General features: G+C 39.7%; 1 protein-coding gene and 1 non-coding gene across 16 annotated transcripts in view; both read left to right on the top strand.

Annotated features, from left to right (window-relative positions):
- Nucleotides 1-12,490, top strand: part of PANK1 (pantothenate kinase 1) — a 102,473-nt gene extending 89,983 nt beyond the window's left edge. For 11 of the 15 annotated variants that reach the window (XM_084996714.1, XM_013983538.3, XM_013983537.3 and 8 more), the window contains 4 exons: nucleotides 618-794; nucleotides 1,305-1,428; nucleotides 6,499-6,624; nucleotides 11,021-12,490. In XM_084996714.1, coding sequence (XP_084852840.1) covers nucleotides 618-794; nucleotides 1,305-1,428; nucleotides 6,499-6,624; nucleotides 11,021-11,080 — 487 coding nt within the window. In that variant the 3' untranslated portion in view covers nucleotides 11,081-12,490. Of the gene's footprint in view, nucleotides 1-617; nucleotides 795-1,304; nucleotides 1,759-6,498; nucleotides 6,625-11,020 lie in introns of all 15 variants that reach the window. The other 4 variants (XR_002338769.2, XR_014827652.1, XM_005671269.4 and 1 more) reach the window with 2 other exon arrangements.
- Nucleotides 1,788-1,874, top strand: MIR107 (microRNA mir-107). The gene has a single exon (NR_031539.1). It is a non-coding gene; the product is annotated as a microRNA mir-107 (primary transcript).
- Nucleotides 12,491-12,816: the final 326 nt, after the last annotated feature.

The raw sequence follows: 12,816 nt of genomic DNA, 5'->3' as shown, positions 1-12,816 counted from the left end.
ATCCATCCGTGGTTTTTGAAATTTCTGAGGAGCTTAAATAAGATCATGTCTGCTAGAGGAGCAAGGTCAGATGAAAGGTAGAGCTTTGGGGCTGGCTATTCCTGGCAGAGTCCTAGTTCAGTTTTGTCATCACAGAGTCTGTCCCTATAGATGAGAGGCTATGCTTCATGTACACACAGTTTCTTTCTAAGAGTTTGTATTTAGCTACTTTTTTTTTTTTTTAATAGCAATCTTTGCTCTGGTTCTTTGCTGCTTTCAGACCACCCAAATAAGGGAGATAGATCATGATGTGGCCCCATTTTATGCATGGGAAGATTATACGAAGCACTTAGGTCAGTGGCTAGTTGAAGGTCTCACAACGGAAATCAGTGAGAGTCTTTCTCTGATTTTGTTCTCAAACTTCAGGGCAAGTTTTCCTTGATGGTTCTTTTCGTCTCTGCCCTCTTGTTTTATCCAATCTACCCTAGAGTTCTTTTCAACCCAGCACTTTCATTCAAGTGCCCCTTTGTTTTTTCTTCTGTTTTTATTAACCCATATTAGTGGTCTTGATGTAGTTGGGGACTCGGATGGGCATCTCTTAAAGTAAAACTTAAAAATAAACCTTATTGTTCCTTCAGTCTTGGAGGTGGAACATTCCTAGGCCTATGTTGCTTGCTGACTGGTTGTGAGACCTTTGAAGAAGCTCTGGAAATGGCAGCTAAAGGCGACAGCACCAATGTTGATAAGCTGGTGAAGGACATTTACGGAGGAGACTATGAACGATTTGGCCTTCAAGGATCTGCGGTAGCATCAAGGTAGAGACTAAGTAGCTAGGAGCAGTCACGATTAAACACAAGGCAACCTCTCCACCCTGGCTGGTCATTTAATTATTACTATTTTTTTTTTTTAATGTCAACCCACCAGCCTGGTGCAAGGATGTATGGAGTCAGAGCTCAGATTTGATCTCCTGCCCTTGGTGAAGCACTGAGCGGTTGAGCTCTTGATGCTTGTGCTTAAAATAAGGCAGCTTTGAAAGAAGGTTCTGGAACACTGCAACAGTTTCCCCTGTTCCATTCTTGTCCAGATATCTAGAGGCATTAAAAAAGAATTGTTCCCCATTAATAGCCATGCTAAGTTGTCCCTATTAAGCAAAGGGCAGCCAACCATTCACATCGTAATCCTGTCTGCTTGAAAACCATGGTAGCCAAATCAGGTCATTTGAGCTTGATCAGAGTTACTCATAAAGCTCTCCACAGTTCTTTGGTGGAGGCATGGGGCCTACCTGAGGATGATTTTGAACACTCTCGCTAATATTTCCAACATAGCTTTGGCAACATGATGAGTAAGGAAAAACGAGAGTCCATCAGCAAGGAAGACCTCGCCCGGGCCACACTGGTCACCATCACCAACAACATTGGCTCCATTGCTCGGATGTGTGCATTGAACGAGGTAAGGCCTTAACCCAGAGAGAGCCGTGTGCCATTCATAAACACCATCATTGGCAGTGCAGTAACTGTTGACCCTCATAAAACTACACAACATTGGGAAACTGGCTCTCTGTCATAGTCACACCTTGTAGGATATGAGGGGTGTGTGCTGGGAGAGGGAGAGGAGTATGTGTTTTATTTTTAAGTAGGCACTGGATGATGACGAACAAAACCATCTAACTATGGAAACATGGTCAAGGTGACAGTCTATGCCATAGCCTCTCCAACTTCATGGACACACACCTATTGAAGTGTGAGGAAAGTCTCTGTGCATCCTTGCAAATAATTGCAGGTAAAACCTTCCACTTGCAATATTCGATATTCTCTCTGCTTTCAGCTTCTTTACAGTGTTGCCTTGTGGCATGGAGTTCAAGCAGCATTGTACAGGGCTATCAAAGCACAGAGAGCTTGCTACAGCTGAGGCCAGCCAGAGCCCCGGTCACAAGGAAGAGTGGAGCTGATGACAGACAAAGCTTTGGTAACATGTTTTGAAACACTGCAAAATTCCTTTGGAAAGAATGGAAGCCTTCTCTGAAATACACGATGTGTAAAGTAGAATTGCTCTCACTGAGTTGGGTTAGGAAGACAAGATAGAAGGCTTGGGGCATGGAAGAGGTAACAGTACAAGAATTAAAGAATTGTAGTAGCATTAGCAATAGAGTTTTTTAAATATAAATTTTAATAGAAATATGACATACATACAGAAGGCTCAACACAAGTACACAGTCTGATGAATTTTCACACACACCTATATAAGCCACCACTCAGATCAAGAAAGAGAACAGTAGAAGTCCTGCAGAAACCCTTTGCAACCCCCTGCTAACTGAAGAGTAGAATGTTAAACAGGGCGTGAGGCAGCCCTTTATGACAAGTGGGTGACAGCCCTGCCTTTGAACTCTGGGGTTACAAGACTGACACCCTCCTTTCACAATACTGAACAAAATCTGTCACTAGCCTATGGATCAAGGTCCTGCTTTTTCGAAACCCCTATTTCAGACAGAGTGGAAATGGGAGTCTGGCATTCAGATGAAAGAATATATTCCAGAGACATGACTTTTCAAAGTCCACTGTGATCATGGGACTTGTGTTAACAGAGAATTTATTTTTTGACATTAATCTTTAAAAAGAGTTTTTCCAAGCAGCCACACAGGCCCCAAGACCAGTCTGTGCGTACTTGGCTGTACTCACAGACTCTCAAAGGTCATTTCCATGGAATGTTCCCTGCCCCATAGAGCAATAGATGTCCTTTCCCCTACTTTCCACAGAGCTTGAGTGAGCCAACAGGTCTTTTTAGAGGTATCATAATCACCTTAGGGAGAAAGAAACTGCTTTTATTTTTCACTTTTGATTTCAATTCCAATACCATGTATTGTTGGAGTATGGCACAAGTGGCTGTTGGAAGGTGTAGCCATGCTACATACTAGCTGGAGTAACTATTTTGAGTGTTTCTGTGGTGTTCAATGAATGAGAGGAATCGTGGATCGCCTGGGGCAAGGGCTTGGTTAGCTGGCATCCTGCCAGTGCAGGCTCCCCGTGGACATACCGGGAACTGGAAGCATCTTGCTCCCATTGCCTTGCTCCCTAGAGTCATGATCATTGGAGAATCTTTGATTCCAGTCATTTCTTAGAGGGACACCACACTTATTGAATCTAAAATATTTTTTCTGTGATTATCAGAACACTATGAAATGCTTCATCATTAACTTGAGTTTGTATTCATCTTTTTGAATAGAGAATATGAACACATAATTCAGAGCTCTGAAGCACAAGAAGGAGGGTATACAAGGAAGTGTCACCATTGCCATCTCGTTCCTCAGTTTTACCCTCATTAGAGCAACCATTGTTTCATTGCTTATGCTTGTTTTGCTTTGTTTCGCTTTTACTGCAGTAGAGAGTAAACATATGCTTCAAGGGTAGCAAACACCATGTAAATTCTTTTTTTAAAAAACATCAGTTTTACTGAGATAGAATCACATGCCATACGCTTCACCCTCTACGTACTGTTTTCTACCTTGCTTTGGTGGTTTAATCAATGTTTTATGATGAAATTGGTAAACATACATAAAGGAGAGAGAATAGTATAAAGAATCCCCATAGAGTCATCAGCCCAGACTCAGCAGTTAAGAAGACTTTGCCACAAATGCTTTATCTCTGTTTTCCTCTTGCTTCTCTTCCTCCTTCCCTCTCTTTTTAACTAAAATACTAGTAAGGAATCCCAGACATTAGATGAGTCTGCTTTACATACCTCAATATGGATTTCTAGAAATACTGCTTCTTGCATTTTTACATAATAATACATCTTGAGATTGTTCATGTAGGTATATGTAGAATTGCTTTATTTTTAATGGCCATGTAGCATCCTAACATGTAGATATGCTGCTCTTGATTTGATCAGTTTCCTAATTATATTTAGCCTTATTTAGACTTTTGCTATAATTAAATGTATATTTTTACCTAAATATATAAATTTATATATAAAATGTCATAAACTATAGTGTTATAGTTTATAATATTTTATAGCATTTTATATACATGTGGGTATATCTATAGGATGAATGACTAGAAGGGAAGTTGCAAAAGCAAAGGCTCTGTAGATGGTAATTTTGACAGATATTATAAGATTCCCTCCATAGAAATGATTCTAATTTGTATTCCTACCAGCAGAGTATAAGGGTTCAAGTTTCTCTATACATGGTTATCAAACTTGTTGCTCTGTTTCAAATCCATTGGTAAGAAATACTACTTCAGTTTGGCTTTAATTTGTATCTTGGAGTTCCCGTCATGGCGCAGGGGTTAACAAATCTGACTAGGAACCATGAGGTTGTGGCTTTGATCCCTGACTTTGCTCGGTGGGTTGAGGATCCAGCGTTGCCGTGAGCTGGGGTGTAGGTCACAGATGTGCCTTGGATCCCGCGTTGCTGTGGCTCTGGAGCAGGCTGGCGGCTCCAGCTCCAATTAGACCCCTGGCCTGGGAACCTCCATGTGCCTAGGGAGCGGCCCTAGAAAAGGCAAAAAGACAAAAAAAAAAAAGAAAGAAAAAAATTGTATCTTGTTACAAGTGAGGCAGAATATTTTGCATCTATTTAATAGCCACTGGTACTTCCCTTTTTGTGTATGTGTGAGCTATCAATTCATACTCTTCACCTATTTTTTTATCACATTGTTGGTCTTTTTTCTTACTGATTATTCTATGTTATACGTACTGAAAACGTTGTCTGCTTATTGCTTTCCATTTGGATTTGCTCATGGTGATGTTTTTCCCCTGAATAAATATTTGCCTTTCTTTTTTTTTTTTTTTAGGGTCGCACCTGCAACATAATGGAAGTTCCTGGGCTAGGAGTCAAATCGGAGCTGCAGCCACTGGCCTACACCACAGCCACAGCAACTAGGGATCCGAGCCACATCTGCAACCTACACCACAGCCCATGGTAACACCAGATCCTTAACCCACTAAGTGAGGCCAGGGATCAAACCTGCATCCTCATGGATACTAGCTGGATTCATTTCCGCTGCACCACAAAGGGAACTCCCAAATATTTGATTTTTGACATAAATATATCAGTCTCTTTTAAAATGGGTTCTGAGTGTTTATACCTTTCCTACTTCAACATTATTTTTTTCGACATTATTTTTACAAAGAAGTCTTCCATGTTTCTTTTTTTTTTTTTAACATTTATATCTTTCCCTCTTGGAATATATTTGAAATGAGGACTATGCATCAGCTTTTAATGCCATTTCTTCTGGCTTCCTACCAGAGTAATACAGGCCTGAGGCTTTGAACAAGTCTTGCCTGGGACTCCCTGGTATTGGAGGAAAAGGTGAAACTCCTAATTTTAACTAAATCCCTCTTCAATCTGTTCTGTAGTTTTGAGTGTTTCTTGCCACCTCTCAGTCTGGGCAGTTTGTGGCCACAGTTTTTATTTGCTGAAACTTATTAAAACCACCTCTCCCCCATCCACCCATGGAAAATTTTCACAGTGGTTAATGAGTTCATGAACATGCATTGTTAAAACTTGAGACAGATAGAAGGCAGTGTTCCCAGACCCTGATAGCTCTTGATAGACTGAACAGAAAATAATGCCAGCTTCCAAGACTCTCTTGCCTTTGATACAAGTGACCATAGCAACTGACTCTGTGTGAGTGAGTGTTGAGCAGCATCTGTGTGGCAGACAGGCTGAGCGCAGTGTGAGGTGTGTGTTCAGAATGCAAATCTGTATCCATGACAACAAAAATACAAATGTATTTGTCGTTATCATATTGTAACCCACATAGCGACCAAACAAGATATTCCACCACATATCCTAAAGGTAGAAACTGGGTATTAATTATTTCTTTTTTGGAGTTCCAGTCATGGCTCAGCAGTAACGAACCCAGCCAGCATCCACGAGGATGCAGGTTCAATCCCTGGCCTCACTCAATGGGTTAAGGAACCAGTGTTGCCTCGAACTGTGGTGCAGGTCTCAGACGAGGCTCGGGTCCTGTGTTGCTATGGCTTTGGCACAGGCCGGCAGCTACAGCTCTGATTCGACCCTGGGAACTACCATATATTTATGGGTGCGGCCCTAAAAAGACCAAAAAAAAAAAAAATTCTTTTTCATATTGCCAGTGTTTGGCACACAGCAACCTGACCAGACTTCTTAGAGGAATAACCCATATCTTAATTTACAGTTGAAAGTTTGGGGGATTAAAGAGATTCACAAACAAATTTAGCCAAACTTGAACTCGTCACAATTTTATATATGAATGTTGGAAGCTGAATTTCATATCAGACCTAAAGCAGCCTAACATAATGCCTGTAAATAAGCCCAAGGTCAGTCTCAACCTTGTCCAACCAAATTCTCACCCTAGAGTTCCTGTGGAATACATTATGAGGTTTGGCGTCATCTTGGAAATCCTGAAAAAATTCCACTTAAAAAAATTTCACTCTGCAAGGCGGTGGAGTACAATGATATACAGAATATGGGGTCATTGCTAAATGCTATTCTTGTGCCATGATTCTATTGGTTTTCTTTCATTTTTTTTTTTTTTCCAGAATATTGACAGAGTTGTGTTTGTTGGGAATTTTCTCAGAATCAATATGGTCTCCATGAAGCTGCTAGCATATGCCATGGATTTTTGGTCCAAAGGACAGCTAAAAGCTCTGTTCTTGGAACATGAGGTAGGTTGAGTTCACACGGACTTAGTTGTCCTATGTGCAAATTTTTCAGGTTGTCTAACATAGGATCAATAGGATCAGGTCCCTTAGTTTCTATTTATGCAAAAGATAAGGAAGAACAGTACATAAAATGGAAGCTCTCTTATCCAACAGTCAGGGCTAGTGATTGGTTAAGTTTTTTAAAAAATCAGTTAAAGTGAGTAATCATTAAAAAATCTCTCCCTGCTTTCACTACTTTAATATAAAATATATAAATGTTCATTCCCTCACCAATTTTTTGATATAGGACCCAGGCCTGTTTTTGAGCAAGGGTCCTGCTGATCAAAACATTGTGATATCCTTTTTTTCATAATCCACACGTATTATGAACCTTCTTTGATTTCTGATTTGTTTTTTAAAATGGATTAAGAAACTGAAGATATTTATGAAGGAATTTGGTTGTAGGGTCCTTCTAGATTTTTCCAATCTTTCCTACGTAGCATGCACCTAAATAGAGGGCAATGGTTAGTAACTGACTTTCTCAATCTTTGTTTCGTTTTTCTTTCCATTTTTATCAAGATATAATTGGCAAATGACATTGTGTAAGTTTAAGGTACACAACATAATGATTTGATATAGCTATATATTATCAAATAATCATCGCAGTAAGTTTAATTACCCATCACCACACACAAGGAATTTTTTTCCTTGTGATGAGAACTTTTAAGATTTACTCTCCTAGCCACTTTCACTATTGGTAACTACCTTTTTAATCTTTTTCAATAATTTAACTGGATTTTCATAAAAGGGACCGTTCCTGTGTACTCTTTTTATTGGCTTGGGTGGTCTATAGTGAGATGATTCCATTAACATTAAAACTGTCATAAACAAACTTGAGGATAAATACAGCTGACCCTTGGGAAGTAAGCAACTCAGCTGGTGAGAACAGAAGCACTCAGGCTACAAAGAGTAGCCTGGTGGCCTTGAGAGGCTAGCGTGCCGAGACATTAGGCAGCCTGTTCACAGAGGGAGTAGAGAGCTCAGGTTAACTCAGAGGGTCCCTTATATCCAGTTTCTACGCTAATACAAATCAGAGGTTTCTAAGAGTGAGTAGAGGGCCCTCCTCTCTTCCCACCTTCCTTATCCCCCTTTAAAATCAATACTGTGGAGAGCAGCTATTTATCACAGGAGCTACTCAATACCCTGGCTATGTTGCAGCAGAAAGAACACTGGAAGAACTAGCATTATAAATTTCAATTGTAATGAATAACTACTGTTGCATTTTTCTCATCTCCAAACTGAATTATTTATTTGAAAAGTTCCTGATGCATTTATAAGTTATGAAGAGCTCTCCAAAGCCTATGTTTCGTTTTATTAAAGCGTATAAAACAATAGGAAGTTAAATACTAAATAGGTAAGGCCCAATGACAGAAATTAATACCACAGAAAATTTTTCTTTTTGTTTAATCCTCTAGTCCATCTCACGTTACCATATTTAGTGATTACAAATGTAGAACACAGTTATTTTATCTGGTATTGATCTGTGTTTTATCTGGCAGCCCAAAGTTTAGATGCTCTTGCTCTAAGGCAGAAAACAAGCAGGCTAAGACATGAAATGATGTAACATTTTTGTGGGGGCAGTGAGGGCAATGGAGTCTCAGAATTTTCACTCCCCCCAACCCCAGCCAGAACAGCTCCCTTTTTATATGCTTAGTGAGTGATTTCCCCTGTAAGATGCTACTTTTAAAAGTAATTAAAATGAAAAGGAAAACATACAGCAAAAAATGGACAGAACAGTGTAAATCAACTGTAATAGAAATAATAAAAACCTAAAAAAAAAAGAGAGAGAAAAGAAAAAGAAAACAACTCCTTTAGTCCTTCTAGTGATTAAAAATACAGGACACAGGGAGTTCCCATTGTGGCTCAGCAGTAACAAACCTGACTAGTATTCAGGTTGCAGGTTCAATCCCTGGCCTTGCTCAGTGGGTTAAGGATCTGGAGTTGCCATGAGCTGTGATGTAGGTTGCAGACATGGCTCAGATCCCACGTTGCTATGGCTGTAGTATAGGCTGGCAGCTGCAGCTCTGCTTTTACCCCTAGCCTGGGAACTTCCATATGCTGTAGGTGTGGCCCTAAAAAGCAAAACAATAAATAAAAAAAATAAAAAAATAAAAATACAGGACTCAGTTATCTTATCTGGTATTTATCTGGATTTAATCTGGCAACCCTAAGTTTACATGCTCTCAGACTAAAACAGAAAACAAACCCTGGAAGCCATCAGGGATTAAAAGCCTTCTACAGGAGTTCCTACTGTGGCTCAGCAGTTAACGAACCCAACTAGCATTCACGAGGACATGGATTCGCTCCCTGGCCCCACTCAGTGGGTTAAAGATCCGGCATTGCTGTGAGCTACAGTGTAGGTCCCAGATGCAGCTCAGATCTGGTGTGGCTGTGGCTGTGGTGTAGGCTGGCAGCTGTAGCTCCAGTTGGACCCCTAGCCTGGGAACCTCCATATGCCACGGATGTGGCCCTAAAAAGACAAATAAATAAATAAATAAATAAGCCTTCTACAAGGGCACAGAGGTAGTTAATTGGTGGTTAAGTCAGAAAATAAGATCCAGAGTTCCCATTGTGGCACAGCGGAAACAAATCGGCCTAGTAACTATGAAGATGCGGGCCTCGCTCAGTGGGTTAAGGATCTGGCACTGCCGTGAGCTGTGGTGTAGGCTGCAGATATGGCTTGGATCTTGCGTTGCTGTGGCTCTGGTGTAGGCTGGCAGCCGTAGCTCCGATTTGACCGCTAGGCTGGGAACTTCCACATGTCATGAGTGCAGCCCTAAAAAGCAAAAATTAAAGAAGAAAATAAGATCTGATGTTCAGCAGAAACCCACTTCTCTGGGAAAAAATGCACACTACTGTGTACAATCTTTAGGCCTCTGTGGCTTAGGTTTTTGCTGTGTATCATAACTCAATCTCTATGGCCAGTGAAAGTGGGAGTGTTTTTACATTTCCTTGTAGGTACTTCTCAGACAATTCTTAGGTTCACTCTGGCTTAGGCAGGCCTTCCTAGAGGATATTACGCCAAGGGAACTTTTGGGAGGTACTTTTTCCAGGTGGCTTTCCTGCCCTGCCTGGAATCCTCACTCACTCAGTCTCCTTCATTTCACTTATATGAGTGAGCACCTCCTAAGAGAAGTGGTCCAGCCAGGCATTAAGCCCACAGCCTCTCACTGACCTGGAGACCTTAGGCAATGAAGCTACCTCAACATTCTGCTTTAGCATTTGGAACACAGGGTGATAATGGTATTTGTCTCATGAAGTTATTGGGAGTAAATCCATGTTAAACAATTTCTAACACATAGTGAGCCCTCAGTAAATGTTAGCTGGTGGCAGTGGAGGCAAAGATCTGAACTGTCTGAACCACCCATCTCTGCAGGAAACAACTGTTCGGTCAGGAAAAATACCAGAGGAGAGTAGAGTCCCCTGCCTTTTGGAATCCAGTTTCTCTAAAAATTTCTGTTTTTCAGTTTCTTTTATTTTCACAGATATGTGGGCTTTTCTTTTACAGATGAGCAAAGAGAAGCTTGGGCTGATTTAGATGCCTTTCCAAGATCTACTGAGGGAAGCTTAGGGCTCTCTCCTGTGAGACATGACAACTTTGAAGTCACACAGATTTGTTATTGAGCCCTGGCACAAGTCCTGTGACCCTGAAAGGGTCACTGACTTTATTACCTTCCATTTCTCATCTGCGGAATGGGGGTAATAATGTGAATTTTTGCCATGAAAAGGATTAAAATGAAATAATTATAATCCTAAAAATACCCAACACTGATAGAGCACACACTATAGTGCCAGACATTTTTCTAAGCACTTTACATCAGTTAACTTATTTAATGTATATAGATAAGTAGAGATCCAATACATTTCTTTTTTTTTTTCTTTTTTTTTTTCTTTTTTTTTTTTCTTTTTTTCTTTTTTTTTGCCATTTTTTTGGGCTGTTCCCGCGGCATATGGAGGTTCCCAGGCTAGGGGTCTAGTAGTCAGACCTGTAGCCGCCAGCCTACACCAGAGCCACGTCTACAACCTACACCACAGCTCACGGCAACGCCAGATCCTTAACGGATCCTTAAGGATTATCCTTAATCCTTAATCCTAAGCAAGGCCAGGGATCGAACCTGCAACCTCATGGTTCCTAGTCAGATTCATTAACCACTGTGCCACGACAGGAACTCCCAAATACATTTATTTTTATTATTGTTGTTATTGTATCATGTTTCATGGCAGAGTTCAAGTTTTAATTTCTCATATCTACAGCCTTGGGGGTAGCATTCCTGGAATTATTAAAAAAAAAAAAAACAAAACAGGTAGTTGTCTAAGGATCAGAGATAATTGTACAGAAGTTTTCCCGTTGTTGTTGTAGGGTTATTTCGGAGCTGTTGGGGCACTGTTGGAACTGTTCAAAATGACTGATGACCAGTAGAGATGAGCCATAGATGGAACAGCCTTCTGGGAGAACAGGGAACTGAGCTCTGGAAAGGGTGAAAGCCACTACAGGACGGAAGCCAAGCCATTATGGCAGATGAACCTGCTGGATTTGTAAATAATTTAAAATCCTTCTAGCTGATCTTTTACTCTTGGATTTTGAGCTTCTGATTCAAAATGGGGAATACAAGAGTTTTTTTCTGTATACTGTATTTTTTAAAAAAAAATCATTTGTGCAGCGAGGCCAAACATACCAATTTGATGCATTAACTCTAAGAAATTGTACGATGTTTAGGAAGGACCTGAAATGTAAGTGCTGTTTATTCTTCTTCTGGGGTTTACTGATCAGTGTGGTAATTTTAACTTCATTTAGTAATTACTCTAGGAGATTTTACCTTTACTTATTTTTCATGACGTTTCATGATTTGCTGTTGGTTTCAAATGAAACTACAAATCTGGCATGTTTTACTGTGAACACTATTTTGTTTGTTTGTTTACCTTTTTTGGTCTTGTTTTTTTCTGTTTGAATGTCTTATGAAAAAAGAGAATCCTTCCCCTTGTTTCTGTCCTTGGATGACTCCCCACCCCTCTCAATACTGTTCATTCATGTAATTGTTTATATTAATCAAGGTGCTGACCAATTCAGTACAAAGTTAAGCACGAGATCTAAAGCTCTCAAAAGTGCCCTTGAAGAGAAAACCCTGAGTGTTCACAAATTTAGTGAGTCCTGAAAAAGTTGAAAATTATATGCAATTTTGACTTTCCCTTATGAATCTACAATGTTGCATTGGATTTATTTTATGTTAGGTCATATTAAATTGAGACGTTCTCTGATGGAATGTCCTCATCCATGCACAGCATATGAATGGCAGCAAATCCTTGTACAGATGTTGGGATTTACAGGGGCAAGTCTCCTAGCAGAGTAACTGTACACACTGGGAGGTTTAGGAGAAGTCATGGCTTGAGGTGTCCATATAGTCATATCTGTGTTTTGTACATGTATGTACCTAGGAGCTTTGTAACAAGGCATCTTAAATAATAATAAAGTTTTTTTTAGTTGAAATATTTTAAGCTGAAAATTATATTTCAATCCCACTTTCTAAAATTTGAAAAGAATATGATACTGATGTATTTTTTTTTTCTGTTTAAATGAAATCATTGGGACCGATGGGTAACTTTCTAATGAGAGTCTTGTATAAATATTGAAACACATGAGATCTAATGATTTAAAACTAAGAAATCCTTTCAGTTGATTTTTTGAAGGGCAGAACAGTTGCTCCATGATGAAACTTTCCTTCTCTGCCTTCTGGGCACCATCTCTAATTCCCATGTCTTCAAGTCTTGAAGAAGTTGATGTTAATTGAAACATTCACTTGTCTGGTTGAAATAAAGCCTGTTTCTGTTGTGATTTTTTTTTTTTTTTTAGTGTATATGTTATTTTCATTACTTAACCTTTATGTCCATATTATCTGCTTCTGTATCATAAAATGAATGTATGTTGTATTTTTGCTGTTCTATGTTTCATAATTTGAGGCTTTCAGCTAAGCCGGTTCAAAATACTGTATCTTCAGTTGAAGCTATAGCCCTATGGAGGGATTTTTTTTCAGTAAGCTTTATTGTTTTTATACAACTAGCTCCTTATTCCCAACAGATTACTACTATACTTGATAATTCCAAAAAGAGTTCCAAAATATGGTCACACAAATACATCTGGTCAACTTCCATTTGGCTTTA

Source organism: Sus scrofa, chromosome 14 (genome assembly GCF_054392235.1).
Source record: "Sus scrofa isolate SSC_HxYL_T2T_F1_AM1 chromosome 14, Sscrofa_HxYL_maternal_Yorkshire_Landrace_v2.0, whole genome shotgun sequence".
NCBI classification, from domain to species: domain Eukaryota; kingdom Metazoa; phylum Chordata; class Mammalia; order Artiodactyla; family Suidae; genus Sus; species Sus scrofa.
The sequence above is the reverse complement of the archived record's forward strand: the minus strand, read 5'-3'. Positions and strand labels throughout refer to the sequence as shown.